The sequence below is a fragment of the Equus quagga genome, chromosome 8, assembly GCF_021613505.1.
Source record: "Equus quagga isolate Etosha38 chromosome 8, UCLA_HA_Equagga_1.0, whole genome shotgun sequence".
Taxonomy (NCBI): domain Eukaryota; kingdom Metazoa; phylum Chordata; class Mammalia; order Perissodactyla; family Equidae; genus Equus; species Equus quagga.
The window spans coordinates 28,841,530-28,861,166 of NC_060274.1; the positions used below are offsets into that span (position 1 = coordinate 28,841,530).

Genomic DNA, 19,637 nt, shown 5'->3' on the forward strand with positions numbered 1-19,637 from the left:
GTCTCCCACTGGCTGGGTTGCTATGGGCTCTCACTGGCTGGGTTGTTATGGTCTCTCGTTGGCTGGGCTGTTGCCTGTAGTAGGGCAGCAAACACCCTTCCTGTTGGACATGCAAGCATATGTCTCTTCCTATTTGGAGTAACTGAGGCTATACAACACAGCCTGAGGGCAGCTCCTGCAAGCCTTCCCGACTCCAATTTAGTAGAGGTTTCTTCTATTAATTTCACAATATATATTCCAAAATCTAGATTAGGTGTCCTTCCTTTATTTTTGAAATTGAACTCTAGTTGACATACAATATTTTATTAGTTTCGCCTGTACAGCATAGTGATTCAACATTTATATACATTACAGAATGACCACCACAGCAAGTCTAGCAACCATCTGTCATTGTAGAAAGTTATGATATTACTGACTACACTCCCTATGCTGTACATTACATGCCCACGATTTATTAATTTTATAACTGGAAGCTTGTACCTCTTAATCCCCTTCACCTATTTTGCCCACCCCAACCCCTCTCCACTCTGGTAACCACCAGTTAGCTTCTTGTATCTATGAGTCTGTTTCGGCTTTGTTTGTCTTTTAGATTCCACATATAAGTGAAATCATACAGTATTTGTCCTTCTCCAACTTATTTCACCTAGCAATAATAACCTCTAGGTGCATCCATGTTGTTGCAAATGGCAAGATTTCATTCTTTGTTATGGCTAACATTCCATCATATATACATACCATGTCTTCTCGATACTGTCGTCTATCGATGGACACACAGGGTGCTTCTGTGTCTTGGCTACTGTAAATAATGCTGCAATGAACATAGGAGTGCATATATCTTTTTCAATTAGTGTTTTTGTTTTCTTCAAAAACTACTCATAAGTGGAATTGCTAGATCATATGGTAATTGTATTTTTAATTTTCTGAAGAACCTCCATATTGTTTTCCATACTGGCTGCACCATTTTACATTCCCACCAACAGTGTACGAGGGTTCCCTTTTCTCCACATGCTTGCCAACCTTGTTATTTGTTGTCTTTTTGATAATAGCCATTCTGGTAGGTGTGAGGTGATATCTCACTGTGGTTTTGATTTGCACTTCCCTGATTATTAGTGTCGAGCATCTTTTCATGTGTCTGTTGGCCATCTGTATGTCTTCTTTGGAAAGATGTTTATTCATGTCCTCTGCCAATTTTCTAATTAGATTTTTTGTTTTTGGAAATTGAGTTATATGAGTACTTTACATATTTTGGATATTAACCCCTTATTAGATATATCATTTACAAATATCTTCTCCCTTTCAGTAGGCTGCCTTTTCGTCTTGTTGATGGTGTTTCTTGCTGGGCAAAAGCTTTCTAGTTTGATGTAGTCCCATTTGTTTATTTTTGCTTTTGCTGCTTTTGCCTGAGGAGACAGACCCATAAAAACATTGCTAAGATGGATGTCAAGGGACTGACTGCCTCTGTTTTCTTCTAGGAGTTTTATGGCGTCAGGTCTTAAGTCTTTAAAACATTTTGAGTTTATTTTTGTATATGGTATAAAAAAGTCATCTAGTTTAATTCTTTCGCATGTAGCTGTCTAGTTTTCCCAACATCACTTACTGAAGAGCCTATCTTTTCCCCATTGTATATTCTTGCCTTCTTTGCCATAGATTATTTGACCATAAAAGTCTGGGTTTATTTCTGGGCTCTTTATTCTGTTCCACTGATCGATGTGTTTATTTTTGTGCTAGTACCATACAGATTTGATTACTATTGCTTTGTAGTATAGTTTGATATTAAGGAGCACGATACTTCCCGCTTTGTTCTTTCTCAATACTGCTCTGGCTGTTAGGGATCTTTTCTGGTTCCATACAAATTTCAGGATGAACTGTTCTAGTTCTGTGTAAAATGCCACTGGTATTTTGATAGGGATTGCTCTGAATCTGTAGACTGCTTTGGGTAGTGTGGACATTTTAACAATATTAATTCTTCTAATCCATGAATATGGTATATTTCTTCATTTGCATCATCTTCAATTTCTTTCATCAATGTCTTATGGTTTTCAGAGTACATGTCTTTTACCTCCTTGGTTAAATTTATTCCTAGGTATCTTATTCTTTTTGATGCAATTGTAAATGAGGTTGTTTTCTTAATTTCTCTTTCTGATTTTTATTAGTGTACAGAAACAACAGATTTCTGTATATTGATTTTGTATCCTGCAACTTTACTGAATTCATTTATTAGTTCTAATATTTTTCTTTCTATTTTTTTTTCGGAGTCTTTAGGGTTTTCTATATATAGTATCATGTTGCCTGTGAATAGTTACAGTTTTACTCCTTTCTTTCTAATTTGGCTGCGTTTTCTCCTTCTCCTGTCTGAGTGCTGTGGCTAGGACTTCCAATACTAGGCTGAATAAAAGTGGCGAGAGTAGGCATCCCTGTCTTATTCCTGATCTTACAGGAAATGCCTTCAGCTTTTCACCATTGAGTATGATGTTAGCTGTGTGTTTGTCATATATGGCCTTTATAATGTTGAGGTATGTTCCCTCTATACCCACTTTGTTAGAGTTTGTATCATGAATGGATGCTGAATTTTGTTGAATGCTTTTTCTACATCTATTGAGATATCATGACTTTTACCCTTCGTTTTTGTCAATGTGGTGTATCATGTTGATTGACTTGTGGATACTGAACCATCCTTGCATCCCTGTGATGAATCCCACTTAATCATGGTGTTTGATCCTTTTAATGTATTGTTGAATTCAGTTTGCCTGTATTTCGTTGAGGATTTTTGTGCATCAGGGACACTGGCCTGGAATTTCCTTTTTTTGTAGTGTCTCTATCTGGTTTTGGTGTCAGAGTAATGCTGGTCTTGTGGAATGAGTTTAGAAGCATTCCTTCCTCTTCAACTTTTTGGAATAGTTTGAGAACGACAGGTATTAACTCTTCTTTAAATGTTTGGTATAATTCACCAGTGAAGCTGTCTGGTCCTGTACTTTTGTTTGTTGGGAGTTTTTTGATTACTGATTCAATTTCATTACTAGCAATTAGTCCGTTCAGATTTCCTATTTCTTCCTGATTCAGTCTTGGATAATTGTATGTTTCTAGGAATGTACTCACGTCTTCCAGGTTGTCCAATTTTTTGGCATATAATTGTTCATAGTAATCTCTTATGATCCTTTGTATTTCTGTGGTATTGGTTATAACATCTCTCTCCTCTTTCATTTCTAATTTTATTTGGGCCCTCTCCTCTTTTTTTGATGAGTCTGGCTAAAAGTTTATCAATTTTTTTTATCTCTTCAGAGAACCACTCTTAGTTTGAATGATCTTTTCTATTGTTTTTTCAGTCTCTATTTCATTTATTTCCACTCTGATCTTCATTATTCCCTTCCTTCTACTAACTTTGCAGTTTGTTTGTTCTTCTTTTTCTAGTTCTTTTAGATGTAAGGTTAGATTGTTTGAGATTTTTCTTGTTTCCTGAGGTAGGCGCATTTCACCATGAATTTCCCCTTACAACTGCTTTTGCTGCATCCCATAGATTTTGGAACATTGTGTTTCCATTTTCATTTGTCTCAAGGTATTTTTTGATTTCATCTTTGATTTCTTCATTGACTCACTGGTTGCTGAGTAGCATGTTGTTTAGCCTGCGTGTATTGTGCTTTTTCCAGTTTTCTTCTTGCAATAAGCTTCTAGTTTCATAATGTTGTGGCCAGAAAAGATGTTTGATATGATTTCAGTCTTCTTAAATTTATTGAGACATGTTTTGTGGCCTAACGTGACCTATCGTAGCAGATGTTCCATGTGCACTTGAAAAGAATGTGCAGTCTGCTGTTTTTGGAGGGAGTGTTCTATATATATCTATTAAGTCCACCTGATCAAATCTGTCAGTTAAGGCCTGTTTCCCTGTTCATCTTCTGTCTGGATGATCTATCCATTGATGTAAGTGGGATGTTAAAGTTCCCTACTCTTACTGTACTACTGTCAATTTATCCCTTTATGTCTGTTTGTATTTGCTTTATGTGTTTGGCTGCTCCTATGCTGGATGCATAGATATTTACAAGTGTTACATCCTCTTCTTGGACTGATCCTTTTATTATTAGGTATATCCTTCTTTGCCTCTTATTACAGTCTTTGTTTTAAAGTGTATTTTGCCTGATACAGGTATTAGTACCCCAGCTTTCTCTTTGTTTCCATTCGCATGGAATGTCTTTTGCCATCCCTTCACTTTCAGTCTGTGTGTGTCTTTAGATAAAAAGTGAGTCTCTTGTAGGCAGCTTTTATAGGGGCCTTGTTTTTTTTTAATCCACTTGGTCACCCTATGTCTTCTGATTGGAGCATTTAATCCATTTAAAGTAACCACTGACAGGCATGTACCTACTGCCGTTTTGTTAACTTTTGCTTTTGCAGTTCTTCTCTGTTCCTTTCTTCTCTTGCTCTCTTCCCTTGTGATTTGCTGACCCTCTTTGGTGTCATGTTTGAATTGTGCTCTCTATACTTTTTGTGTGTCTATATAGGCGTTTGGTTTGTGGTTACCATGAGGTTCATGCACAACTACTTATGCATTGAGCAGTCTATCTTAAGTTGATGGTCACCTAAGTTTGCGTGTGTTCTAAAAGCACTATACTTTTACTCCCCCTCCCCGTTTTGTTTTAGATGTCATATTTTACATCTTTTAAAAAATTTTGTGCAACCCCATATTTTACATCTTTTTTTTATTTTGTGTATCCTTTAACAAATTATTGTAGATACAGATGATTTTACTACTCTTGTCTTTTAACCTTCAGACTTGCTCTATAGATGACTGATCCACTATCTTTACTGTATGGTTTTGCTATTACCGGTGAGACTTTTTCTTTCATAATTCTTATTCCTCGTTTTGGCCTTTCTTTTTCCATTTAACATTTCATGTAAGGCTGGTTTAGCGGCAGTGAACGCCTTTAGCTTTTGCTTGTCTGGAAAACTCTCTCTCTTCCTCAATTCCGAATGATACCCTTGCTGCGTAGAGTATTCTTAGTTGGAAGTTTTTTCCTTTCGGCACGTTGAATATATCACACCAGTCCCCCCTGGGCTATAAAGTTTCTGCTGAAAATTCAGGTGACAGTCCTATGGGGGTTAACCTGTTTGTAACAGGCTGTTTTTCTCTTGCTGCTTTTAAGATTCTCTCTTCAATTTTTGACATTTTAATTATAACACGTCTTGGTGTGAGTGTCTTTGAGTCCATTTTATGTGAGACTCTCTGTGCTTCCTGGACCTGAATCTATTTCCTTCACCAGGTTAGGTAAATTTTCAGCCATTATTTCTTCAAATAGGTTTCCTGTCCCTTTCTCTCTCTCCTCTCTTTCTGGGGCCCCTATGATGCAAATGCTAGTACACCTGATGTTGTCCCAGGGGTCCCTTAAGCTATCCTTGGTTTATAAAAATTTTTTCTTACTGCTGTCCTGATTGGGTGATTTCTGCTACCCTGTCTTCCAGATCACTGATCCATTCTTCTGCATCACCTAACCTACTGTTGATTCCTTTTGGTGTATTTTTCATTTCAGTTATTGTATTCTTCATCTCTGATTGCTTCTTTTTCCTCTTTTCTCTCTCTCTCTTGAAGTTCTCACTGTGTTCATCCATTCTTCTCCCGAGCTTGGTGAGCATCCTTATGATCATTACTTTGAACTCTTTATCTGGTAGACTGCTTATCTCTGTTTCGTTTAGTTCTTTTTTCTGAGGTTTTGTCTTCTTTTGCATGGAACATATTCTTGTCTCCTCATTTTGCATGACTTTCTGTACCTGTTTCTATGTATTAAGTAGATGACCTACCTCTCCTGGCCTCGAAGAAGTGGCCTTGTGTAGAAGGTGTCCAGTGGGGCTTAGGAGCGCAATCCCCCTGGTCACCAGAGCCAGGTGCTTCAGGCATGTCCCCTGTGTTGTCTGCATGTGCTCTCCTGTTGCGTCTAGGCTGCGATTGCTGCAGGTGCACTGGTGTGCGGGGGTTGGTCCCCCAGGGCAGGAGCTGACTTAGAGGGTGGTCAGCTCGGGTGGGTCCACAGGGGAACACTGGGGCAGGGTGAGCTATGTGCTCTGAGTGCTAGCAAGGCAGATGGAGAGTTTTAGGAATGGCACCCACCAAGGCCAGGCCAGCTAGGTAGAGGACAGTAAAAAACAAAAAAAGAAAAAGAAAAATGGCACACAACAACACTTGTGTCCCCAGAGAAAGTTCCAACAGATGCCAGCCCCTTGGGCACACATTCTAAAATCAGTCAATAACTCTCCCTCACCATAACACAGGCACTTTTCAAACTGCCCTCTCTGCGCTAGGACTCGGAGCAAGTGAGTTTGTGCACGCATCTTTAAGAGTGGAATCTCGAGTTCCTCCAGCCCTCTGGCTCTCCTGGATGTAAGCCCTGCTGGTTTTCAAAACAAGATGTTATGAGGGCTCATCTTTCCAGTGCAGGGTCCTGGGCTGGGGAGCCTCACTCGCCTGGGAAGACCTCTGCAGTTGAGACATCCCTCCCCGTTGTGGGTCACTGCCCAGGGGGAGTGTGTGTAGCTGTAGGTGTAAGGGTGGGTGTGTGTGTGTGTGAGTCCGGAGCAGCCCTCATCTCCGCCCTCCTACGCATCTCAGTGTGCTTTTCTTTCCATCCTCAGTTGTGGAGAATGTGCTCCGCTAGTCTTCAGGTCGTTCTCAGGGACACACGTTCTACGTGTCGTTGTAGGTTGGGCGCGTCTGTGGCAGGAGGTGAGCCAAGGCTCCCCCTTCTCCGCTGTCTTGATCCAGTCTCCCACACGTTATTTTTCTAAATCTCATTTCAAGAAATGAGACATTGAGACTACAAGGATGGTTCTAAGATAGACATGAAGGAGGCAGACTAAAATGATGATTAAACTACTCCATATTTAAATGATTCCACAAGAGCTCTTCATTTCTATTATTCTCTCTTACACATTATCTCACTCATGCTAATTTCTCTGGTCCTTTGAATCCTGTTCTCTTTTTCATCACTTTCCTGTGATTCCTTTCTCATTTTTAAAATCACTTTACAATATAATATACCCCGCAAGTTAAAATCTTCTAACCTCTGGACCAAGCCACATAGATTGAATAACTCACTTATATGTAACCCAAATTGCCACAGTCTGTATAAAGCAGGGTTAAGAAGCACTAGGTGAGCAATAAGCGACTGATTAGACCTCATGGGAGAGCTGACCCACAGTGACTGGCCGACCCTGGCCCTCTTTAAATTCTGAATTCCATCTATCGTCTTCCTTAAAATCAGAAAAGGGAAGCATGGGAGCACAGATTTCACAGGCGTAATTCTGCTCTAACTTGATAATTCAGGATGACTGAGCTTAATTCAGTCAAAATTAATTTTTAAAATGTGTAACTCTTTCACCACACTTCATACTTTTTAGTGAAACAACCACCAAAATTAATAAAGAATAGGTAGTAATATGTTTTAATGACTATTTTGGCAGTATTTTATTTCATGTACAAAAAAGTGCACAAAACTTGCTTTAAAGTCCTTGGCATAACCAGGTTCAGTGCAACCCCAGCATGGTACTCAATAGTTCCAAGTTTAAAATGGCACAGAAAGTCTAATAAACCTTGCAGCAAAACAGTGGCTAAAAGTAGAAAAGCTTTTCAAAGGCTCAGGTACCTGTAAATAGCAGAATGCAACTCTAAAAAAAGGGCGGGGGGGGGGCACAGAATATTCCTATAAAAGGATAAAGATGGCTTGTTTTACTGGAGAACCAATTTTTTTCAAAGATGTCATGGGTGAGGGGAAGAACACCTTTTACTGTAATAGAATACCTTGTGAGATCTACTTTTCTTAACTAGGTAAGTGTCATTCTCAATCACAAGCAATTCAACGTCTCCACAAGTGAAGAGATCAGCTCTCCTTTGCAGCAGACTTTCTTTGTTTTGAAAATACTACCAAAACGGACCCTTTAGTCACATACATAAACAGACTACTTTCTTGAAGGAGACTCTGAAGGTACACAGGTGCTTCAGGAGCAGCTCAGGGGTCTGCTTAGTGTTGTATGTGCCATTAACAAATTATTCTTAAATATGAATTCAGACTGAGTCGTCTCTGAAAAGTGTCTGATGGCATATGTGTGGAATAAGCATCATGAAATCAGAGCAGGGGCAGGATGCCAGAAGGAACAAGGAAGCAATTCTCAAGACCCTTCTGACCTAAAGTCTCACTTTATTCCACAGTGAAATCTGGCAAGATAGATCAGAACGCCTGTGGCTGGGGTCGAGCTTTTCCCCTAAAAGAAACATAATCCTATGGTCAATCACCAGAGAGCAAGGAAAAAAGTAAAAGACTGAAGAAGGGAAGAGCCATCTTCTCAAGACTCAGGGTCACGGATCAAGGACAATCTGCATAGCTGTGCTAACAAAATTAAAAACAAACAAATAATTTCAACAAGTTTTCCAAAGGTTCTAGCCTACGTCTGACACACAACTACTTGGCAGACCTGACTAAGTCATCTAAACTTCATAGCCGTTTCTTTTTCTGTATTTCTTCTCCATAAAATTAAATCACAGGGCAATTTCCAACTACAGTTCTCTATGAAAAATCAAGAAGAAATAACTACCTCATTTTTTAAATGCTATCCAAAGATTAAAGAAAGCTCAGTAGTAATATTTGTCTAACAAAACAGGAATTTTGATCATATTCTTCAATTGAGAAAAAAAATGATGTAATATTGGCTACTTCCACATTTTAGCTGCATCCCGACCGCTCTCCCCTGCCCTCACAAGGCCTCCAGTGTTTGGGTGTTTAGAAAAGTGCCCAACATTCTATAGGAACAAAAGGATATATATGCAAATAATACTTTGTTGGTAGAAAGACTTAGAAATACCAAGGTAATTAAAGATTGAGTAGTGCTACGGCTTTTCAAACACATTCTTCATAAGTGATGACCTGTTCCAAGGAGGGAAAAACACTGTTCCCATTGTATTACAAGAGAAGACTCTGAATTCTGATTTACCTTTGATTTGCAGCCAACAGTTTTGTACCTGTTAAGAAAGTGGAGTTCACTCTCTGGTGCGATTTTATCAAGGCTCTGGTTATTGCTCCACAGATGCCCTGAATGCCTGAAGCCTCTGGTATACTCTCGCCCAACCAGAGCCGACCTACTGTCAGCTTTTTCTACCTGGTCCCAGGAGACTAGACACCTTGCCCTCTAGAGATCCGTCCTGTATCTTCAAAACAGGTTTCATCTATAGGCAATCCTATATTGACCTCTTACAATACTCCCCGTAATAACAGCAAGGAGAATCTAAGTTTTCTTCACACAAGCTTTAATTCCTAACTACTGTGAATATCACCAATCCTGGCAGAACATCTAGCCAATTACTTCAACTATTAAGATTGAAGCCATAGATGCAAATGTTTTCATTTTCTGTCTTCTCCATCTATAGTATCTGTTTTCTCACCTAATTTATTTTCTTTCCTCCTATCCTTATAAATTAACTTTGACCCATTACAGAGGTTAAGATGGATAAAAACAAACCAAAAAATAACTGAGGGAGCAGCATCCTGAAAGTGGCAAAAAAAGAAAAAAAATTTAAAAGAAAAAAAGTGAGAAGAAATTGAGATACTGTAATTTAGTAATATCAAGTGGACTAAAATTGAACTAAATGAATACTCTAGATGCTTTCTGACCTACTGAAGACTGTTAAAAAAGGAAAATGTACAAGCTATAAATTTGAAATTAATGTAGCTAATACGCTATATTAAATATGTATATAAATATATATAGCAAACATCTAGATGGATGCACAAAACCGTTAATAGTGATTATCTCTGAGAAGCACAGAGAGAAGAGCACTTTTACTTCTGCTTTATATTCACTGATACTGTATCACTTTCTTCCCCCACAATGGCTATGCAGTGCTTTCATAAAGCAAGGTTCTAACCCAGGTCTGGTGGAGTGCAAAGCAATCTGAACGAGTAATCTGAGAAATTAATATGTTTCTGTTACTGAATAGTATTTTTACAGGAAATCACCTACCTCCACCCATCATCATTCTACTTTTTATCTTCCTATACACTGAGACAAACAAAATGGGGAAGGGGAAAGAGAGACGAGGACAGGCAGAGGGAGAGGAAGGAGGGGAAGTCAGGGATGCAGAGGCATGACGGAGGGCAGGGCTGGGAGGGAGATAAAGAGACTGTCTCTCTAGGGATCTGCCTGAGTCAGCTCCGGCTTCTAAGAAAACATTTGTAATGAATACGACGGTATCAAGAATATAGATGTTAAAACCTAGATAACTAGACAGCGAAAAATGGGAACATGTATCACTTAAGAAGTCTAGAAAAGAAGTGTCTTTGGAAAGCAATTTGAGAAGCTACTCTTAGGTGATGTGATGCCCCCCTGGGTCCTCACTTTCAGAACAGCAGTGGCTCAGACATCAGGAGATGAAGAGAAGAGAAGCTGTCTTGCTTTGAAAAGGTAGTCCCAATAGTTTAATTAGATAAGCGCTTAGAGAAAAGCTTTAGAGTTCACAAATAAATATAAGCAGGGCAAATGGAGGCCCAGATTTGCACACTTAGCTTCAGCATCTAATTTCCTTAACTAACCAACAGTCATACCATAATACTGTACGTCAAAAGTTCTAATTTTTCCTACTACTACCATGCTCAGTTTCGTTTTTTGCAATCTCATTTCAGAAAAGCAAGCTATTAATTGTCACAAACACCAAATTTAATTCAAAAAGTTGACACAGAGCCTCAATCCCTTCCTAGCTTGGCCCACTCAACAAACATCAGAGGCCAATCATTTGCCAGGATAAATGTAATTTACTTTTGTCAGCAAAAGTGTACCTGTTAAAAGCGTGACAAGAACACCCCCAAGGCAAGAGGTCAGATTAGAGAATCTCTTGAGACAATTTCTCCTTAAAAAGAAGGAAAAAAAGGTAAAAGAGATGCTTGTGTTCTTGATGATCTTTTCCAGCTCTAAATTGACAGTAAATATATTCTATTTTTTCTGTGTATCAACAACTCTAAGACACTAATGGGCACAGATCATGTTGCTTTTATACCTATGACAAGTCCCATATTTCAATAGTGGTGTAATAGCTGTACAACCAAAGACAATTATTTTTTGAGTCTTTTTATAAAAATAAAAGTTACCAATCAGAAAATACCCTTTGTTGTATTTTAAGTGCTGGTTTTTAACCCTTGGTTTTCCCCACTGCCTCAGTCCATCAGCTCTGAATGTCTGCTGACAGGAGGAGAAAAGACCCTGCACTGTGCTAGAGATGTGGGTTTTCATCCTGCCTCCACCATGCCTAGTCCTATGGTCCTGGGCAAGTTTCTTGACCCCTGAGTCTCTGTAAAATGGGGACAACAAAACGTACTTCAGGAACTTGGATGTAAAAAGATAGCTGGTGCTCTGTAAGGATTAGTGCTTTCCTTTCTTGGCAAATCTCAATTTCTCTAGGCCTCAAATACCTCATTTTTAAATTCATTAAGTTGAACTACATTTAAATTAACTTACGACAATATTTATTCTCACTAATGATGATTTGGATGGCCACAGACAATTTTTTTATGGACCAGTATAGGAAGAGAAAAGATTCAACGCTACTATGAAAAAAGGTAGACCCAATAAGGGTAGTGAGAAACGTCTGGGCAGAAGGTACCAAGAAGTAGCAAAAACAAGGGTGTGGAGATAAATGTCCTTTCCTTAATTAATAACCAATGTAATATTTTTTTGGAATTGTTTACAGTTCATAAATGAAAACAGAGCTGTCAACACCCAAAATCTCATTTGCCCAGACACTAAACTATATGGCTTTTGTTTTCACAACGATTCATCTAGAAGGTAAAAAGAGAAATTGAGGAGGTGAGCAATACAACAAAGTTAAAGTTACTGAACAAAATAGTGGATCTGAGAATAAAATACTAACCACCAATGAAAGAAAATTTATATCTGTAATCCCCAAAGTTATGTTGTTATGGTGAACATCCCAAAACGACACCCAACCCTTCCAGTCATACTGCTAAAACGTACTGAAGAAACTCCTAGGGCCACTAAAACCATCAGGATAAGTGATCAACCTTCAGATAAATCTCCATGCAGAGAAGCAGAAACTAAGTCTTTCGACTTTTTTTTACTTTTAATTCCAAAGTAAAGTTCTCAATGCTTTGAATATCAAACAGGTTTTCACTGGTTTTTGCTCACAACTACTGGCTGCCAAACAACTTCGTCTACCGAATGCCCAGGAACATCTCTGAGTCCTTATAACAGCCCCTAAAAAAGCCATGTTTCTAACCCTACTGTCTTGCCTAGCAATTCCCATTACCTCTTCATTCATATCCTGTCCTATTCTATTCTCTTGTCGTTTCACAATGTCCTATTTTAATCAACAAGTTGTCCAATGCTTCTGACTGCCCATTACACACGCGCACACACACTCCTATACAAGTCACTCAGGTGACTTTAATGATGAGGATCAAATGAGATGTTGAATCATTTCATTACACAACATATACTATGAATGGTGATGACGTCAGACAAGCAGATGTGGTGTGAGGACACATTAAGAGCTAGTGACTCTTCTGAATGTGGAACAACTACCAAATTACTTTATCAAATCTTTAACTCTTTCTGAATCAATCTTTTCTTAGCACTGAAAAACAGATGAGAAGGGGCTGGCCCCGTGGCCGAGTGGTTGGGTTTGCGTGCTCTGCTTCAGCAGCCCAGGGTTTCGCTGGATCGGATCCTGGGTGCGGACATGGCACTGCTCATCAGGCCATGCTGAAGCGGCGTCCCACATGCCACAGCTGGAAGGACCCACAACTAAAAATACACAACTACGTGCCAGGGGGCTTTGGGGAGAAAAAGGAAAAATAAAATCTTAAAAAAAAAAAAAGATGAGAAGCCAAACCACAGAAGCCTTTTAATCCACTCATTAAAAGATTCCCTATAACTCTGGTCTTATTTGGGGGAGGGGAGGACCTGAAATGGGTAAGCATTCCAAGTTAAGATATCCTAATTGGGGAAAGAAGTCTAAATCATGGAATAAATATGCTTTGCTTATAAATAGTTGTAAGCAAAGAGGGTTCTTTATAACCTCTTTGCTTCAACTGTCATTATTTATTTCTTCTGCCGTCAATAATTAGCAGAATCATATAGTAACAAAAGTGTTACTAGACAAAAGTCAAGCTGCTTGAGGAGAAGGCAAATAAAAAAATAAAACTTTTTAAAAAGATAAATCTTTTTGGGGAGAATATAACTTTTCAAGGAAGAAAATAGATTTATAGAATTCACTCAATTTTAAAATACACATCAAGCTTAGCCTGTGACATTTGGAGCAAAACATCAAAGTCTGGGAATGTGCTCTCACCTGCAGATACTAAAATCTAGCTAATTAGCAAAGATTCCATTCAGTATAAGTAATAACAGCTAAAGCCACCTAACATCTGACCACATACTGTCCGGTTATGCATCACCTAAAACCACACACCCTTCTAGGCATTAACCCTAAGAATAGTGTGACACAGGCCACACACACACAAGCAAGTCACGAGTCATGACTGAGTTCCTACTGCTTAGGGAAAGCCCGTTAATGATATAGTAAAACACTGACTCAAGTTTAGAAAAGTCTTGAAGAAAGTTATTTTTTCAATTGAGGTCTAATTGACACATAACATTACATGGCTTTCAGGCGTGCAAGGCAATGATCCAATATTTGCATATGCTGTGAAATGACCACCAGAGTAAGCACCACCCACCACCACACAAACTTACAAAAACAATTCTTTTTCTTGTGACGAAAACTTTCAAGATTTACTCTCTTGGCAACTTTCAAATATGCACTTTGATATTGCTGACTATAGTCACCGTGCTGTGCATTACGTCCCATGACTGACTTACTGACAAGCGTTTTTCAGTTCAACAGAGAGAAGATTATGGGAGACTCTGACTCTAAGAAGTTACAAATCCAAAGAAAAAGCCTTCAGAGAGTTAGTTATAATTCAAAGCAGAATGAAGTAAGCACTACTGCACTACATGTCAGTGAGATCGTCCAAAAGAGAGCAACACCTGTGAGGTAAAACGTACAGGAACAGGAAACTCCCCGGATACGGAGCACCGGAGACAGAGAAAGACAATTTCTGGCGTGAGGCCCTGGGACAGCACTGGTATCATTCACCATGACATGGAATAAAAACAGGTCTGAAAAAGGGCGTTGGACCTATCAGACAGCTAGGAATTACGGCTAGAGTTCAAGCTGGGAAGGTATGAAATTCGGAACTCAGCAGCAAAACTGTTTCTGTGGTCAATTTGATAATCTAAGGAGAGAGAATAGCTTAAAGAGATCAGGAACAAAATATTAGGATGAATATTAGACTGGAGGAGAGAAGCATCAAAGTCAGGTAAGGAGACTGAGAAAAACCAGTCACGCAGGCAGGAAGAGAACTGGGACAACAAACTATAACAAAAGCCAAACGAGGAAAGAGTCTCAAGAAAGAAGGAAAATAAGGGGAGCTGAAAATACTGGAACAGTTTGAGTGGTGAGGTAGTTAAACATGTTCATGTCAAATAACCTGGATTTCACTGAAACAGCAGGCAAAGTCATTAACTGAGATATGGAAGCTGGGGCGTCTGGGCCCTGTGGACAATAAAGAAGAGAAGAAAGCACCACTCGCGGACATGACAGAACAGTGTCAGCTAACGTCGGATGAGGACACCAGGAAGAGCGGATGCAGCTGAGCCGGTATGAGAGGCGGGTGGCTGGGCTACGTCTGCATGTTTCCTTTCAGCATCAAGGCTCAACCGTCCGGGATCAGGAGGGGAAGAATTCAACACGCGCCCTGCCAAATACCCACAATGTGCCAGGCGGGGCGCTGGGCGCTTGGCAGGGCCCCTCAGCGAGCCTGCTGCACAGTCTTCTCTCTCCTCCTGCTTCTGCTGAGCACCTCCCTGCTGAAGCCTAGACTACATGCGGCAGAGCCACAGGGCCCAAAGCAGGGTGTCAGGGGGTCTGAGACACGAGCGCGGCCAGGCATGGGGGTCAGCCCAACTGGGGTGGAAAGGGGGACCTTGTGAGGTAAAGGGAGTCTGAGGCAGAGCAGGATGAGGAGGGGACCACGTGTGAGGGTGAAACCAGCACAGAGTGCTGACGCCCAAGGACATCCACTTGGAGGATGTCCTCATGTGGGGTGTCAGAACCCAGGAAAGATGAAGAAGTCTAGAATAAAGAGCTGGAATGAGATGAAGAGGGCATCCAAGTACAGGATGGGATGGCAGCTGAGATGGGTGACTGGCTACACATGCGGGGGCTGATGTCTCAAAAGTCTCAAAAGCCTCAAAAGCTAGGATCGGACCCTGGGCGTGGACCTACAACACCACTCGTTGTCAAGCCATGCTGTGGCAGCATCCCACATACAAAATGGAGGAAGACTGGCACAGATATTAGCTCAGCAACAATCTTCCTCAAGCAAAAAGAGGAAGATTGACAACAGATGTTAGCTCATGGTGAATCTTCCTTACCAGAAAAAAAAAAAAAACGAAAGAAAGAAAGAAAATCAAGAGGAAATGGAAGCTAGTATCATCTGAGTAGCATCAAGTGCGAGGCACTGGGCTAGGTGCTTTTGAATACATTTCCTCATGGAAGGTACTGTGAGTAGAAAGGCAATATGTTAAGAAAGCAACTGCCACTGCTCAAAATCAACTTCATCAAGTCTCATGAAAATAAATAAGGCTTCTCCTATGAGTTACATAATAGAAATTTTCAGCTAAGAAGTTATATCTTAATAAAAAACTGCCAGAAATTCTAGTACTATAAAAGGGCAGATAGATACCTACATCCTAGGATAACAGGAGGAAAAAATGAGTTAAAGAACCAAAATGCTAAAATACACCAAGAGCCCAAGAAGACAACCACAATCCGTAAGGGACTAGGACTCCTGCGGCTGGGGAAACATAAACTGCATTAGGAGGTGATGGAAGGAGTTCAACTGGCTCACACAGGAAAGGGAGGGAATGGAAGGAGGGGAGCCTGGAAACAGCTCCATGGGAGAACTCCAAGTTCTGGAAGAAGCCAGGGGGAGAAGGCCATCACCACCAGCTCTCTTGGCCTCTGTAGCAACCAGCAAGGGCTGACCAGAGGAGGGAAAGCAGCAGCCATGGACCATCTCATCCAACGCCTCTCCTCGGTTCCCCTTCAGTCCTCAACAGACTAAAAAGACTAACCCTCAGCTAGTCTGATTGACCAGATACAGTGTGTTTCCAGGGGTCCCGCAATCACCCTCGAATGCCGAGCCCCCATCTTCAAAAAGAAACTAAATCTTTAAAGACTAACAAGAAAATATCTAGCTAATTCAAAACCTGTCTCTCATTTACACTTACATAAAATGATTACATGGCTAAGCATAAAGGACTGAAGGCCTGCCATCCTCTGAGGGGGACACCCAAGGACCAGTCTGTGTTATCTGATCCTGCACATGCCGTGCCCCCACAGGGATCCGAAGCTAGACAGCCGACTCAAGCTGAGCCAGTCAGATTCTCTCTCCATTCCCAAAGTCACACGACCAGGAGAAACAGAGGGACACAAGTAACACTAGCAAGAGTCCTACAGAGAAGTTTCCAGAAATTCTGTTACTGAGGGGCTCAACATGGCCCTGATTTGGCCTTCCTTGCCAGGCCGTGGCTGTTTGCTGGTGGCGCAGTGGACATGTGTTAAGGAAAAGGAGAGGCAGAACACAGCGGTGTTTTTTCCTGGCCCAGCTTTAACGAGAACGTTGCTGTTAATACAAACCAACACCACTCTGCATAATTTATGAAGATTGTTTCTTCTCCAACTTGCTGGTACACGGCAGTACGTTCTCAGCGGATTTATTAATCAAGGTACCGCCCGATTAATAACCTTTCCCAAGAAGTCATCTTGGCAAAGATAATCTAACTTCTGCTTTTCTACTTGACCTAATCTTGCATCAGAAATTGTGAACACCCTGCTAGTGAGGGAAAAAAGATCATTAGTTGTTTTTACTAATCATATGAAAACAATTCAAATATGCCTTACAAATCAGAGGGTCAAAAACACGTTATCAAGGGTAATAGTAAAATTCTATTTAACAAACCTATAACACTAACTCCCAAGTTAGCTTTTATAGCCAAACCCATAAAATTAAACATTACTTAATTAATAATTATTTGGATTTTTCAATAAATGTTATTTCAACAGAGTGGAAATTATTTAAAGATAGTTAAAATAAATTATTAAATTGTACTAAATAGCTTTTGAAAAGCCATTACTTAAAAAGTTTAGTTAAAAAAAATTAAGGGTTCACTTCTTTAGCTTCTAAATCATCAAAACACAGTGAAAGACCAAATAGAAACTTGGTCTTCATTTTACCACTGACAGGACTGCTGATATTTTATATATCAAACTTAAAGGGAAAAAACCTCCAAAAAACGTGAAATCCATCTTCCCACCTAGTCCAAGAAAAAGTATTCATCCACAACACAGGTCATGATTCTCTCAGCCAAACATGCATTTATAAAAATTAATTCACGCAGTGAAAAAACAGGGACCAAAACCAGGCTAGTCAATACACAGACAAGACTTCAACAGACTAGGCAAATATGTTGCTAAACGAAGCTAGCTGTGTGAATAAACCACAGCTGCTGCCCCATCTATTGAGCATCTGCTGTCCGGGCAGGGGACAGGACACGTTCGATGCCACCACCCATGACTAGCTGAGAGCCCACAGCCAAGCGGGCAGAGCGGTAGAAGACAGGGCCCCCTTGGGTGTGAAGTGGGGGGTGGAGTCACTACAGGTCAGAGTGCAGACTCTGTACCCGTTCCAACGGGCCTAAATTCTGGCTCTATCATGCACTCTCTATGTGACCATGAGGAAACCACCAGACTTCTCTGAATCTTAGTTTCCTAAGTTATAAAGTCAGGATAATGGCAGGAATGCCTCTTTTATAGCGTTGTCAGAATGACTAATGCACATAAAGTACTTAGGACAGTGTGTAGCACATAGTAAGTGTTCAATAAATGTCACCTGTTGTTATTATTCAACTAGCACAACCACCACGACAGAGGAAGCTCTGGGCCAATTACCTTACACAATGTCGTTTAATCCTCATAACAGTCCTTGAAGTCGATAGCGTTATTTCAATCTTAAAGAAAACTGAACAGACACACAGAAGTTCAATAACTTGCCCAAAGTCACAAGACAGCAAATGACAGAACCAGATTCAAACACAGGACGTCTGACCCCCAGTGCCTTGTTTTTTGTGGGTTTTCTTTTCCTGCTTGATTTTAAGTTATTAAGACTCATAGAGTAGCTGTGTGTGGTAATTCAAATTGTGCCACAATAAAAAGAAATGTTTATTTTAAAAGCTCTCAGATACTGTGCTAGAACTTTCTCAAAAACCATTCAAAAGTCAACATTTTCACTCCCATCTTAAAGATGAGGAAACTGAGTCTCAAAGAGATGGAAATAGGTTTGCCCGTGGTCAGACGGCTTTCAAGAATCTGGATCCTATCCACAGGCAGAGATGCCCACAGGCCGGCTTCCCATTATCCAGTGCCACCTTCCTAAGATAAATTTTAATTGTCTTTTCTCAGAATAATACTATCTGTGGGAACTTCTATGTCTTAGGAGCAGGAACCACTTCAAACTATTTGTTTAGATAAGATGTAAGTAAACACACCACCCATTTCAGTCACATCCACTCTGTGACTTGCCAAGATTTGTTTTTAGTCACATGCCCAAGAACAGCTATCACTTTTTCCTTGTACTCATGACTGTAATTAAAAGTCCAATTTTATTACTTCTTTTGCATTAAGAGTCTAAATGCCATCCTGGCAGAGTGGGAAAGTTCATACCAAGGCACTTCATGTAGGGTGAGGAGAAAAAAGGAAAGTTTTCTTAACATGAATGTGTACATTTATGACCCCCTCTCAACTGTACTGTTCCACTATATGAGGTATTCGGCACGATTTATGCCCCAAAACGCAACCTGTTTTAAAGTTCGGCCAACCTTGTAAATTCCTTGAACAGGGTTTCGTCAGTCTAGAAAAACCGAAAGAGCGCACGCACAGGAAAATTCCACAGATGTTTCACTGCATCAAACTGTAGATTAAATATTTACTTTACCACACCCTTTATCACACAATCTAAAATGATGAAAAAATTACAACTCTCACATATTTCCTCCTAACTGACATCTATTATTTGAAAAAATTTTTTTCTTGGATATATCAGAAAGAAGGGAAGAAAAATCAGATGAATGCTTCTTCAATTATCATCACACTTTCAGGAAACTGGAATAATATTTAAATACACTAGTTAAGATCAAGACCAAAAAAAACACCCTACAACTCAACTAGCCAATTAGCAGAGCTAAAGTAGGAAATGATCAGTAACACGCCAACCAATTAGGATTGATTATTGTTCTTGTGACTAGTAAATAAAAATCTCTTTTCCTTTTGATTTTACCTGAAAAGATCTAAATTTAAATCAGAATTCACAGACTTTATTTCTCAGACCTCACAGGATGGAGTCAGAATCTTTTGGGAAATCAATGTACTTTGGGTGGCAAAGACCACGCCAGTTTAAAAGTCTCTTCCGGAATTTCCAACGGTATAGTAATTTCAAACTAAAATTATAATATGCAAAATAAAGAGTCAGTTAAAA

The 19,637-nt window shown here is 39.9% G+C and overlaps 1 protein-coding gene across 8 annotated transcripts in view; it reads right to left on the reverse strand.

The window, feature by feature from the left end:
- PHTF2 (putative homeodomain transcription factor 2) overlaps positions 1–19,637 on the reverse strand; it is a 118,892-nt gene that overhangs the window by 50,096 nt on the left and 49,159 nt on the right. For 2 of the 8 annotated variants that reach the window (XM_046669573.1, XM_046669571.1), the window contains exon 2: positions 736–808. The exons of the other annotated variants lie outside the window; for them this stretch is intronic. In XM_046669573.1, coding sequence (XP_046525529.1) covers positions 736–738 — 3 coding nt within the window. In that variant the 5' untranslated portion in view covers positions 739–808. The remainder of the gene's footprint in view (positions 1–735; positions 809–19,637) is intronic. 8 annotated transcript variants of the gene reach the window in all.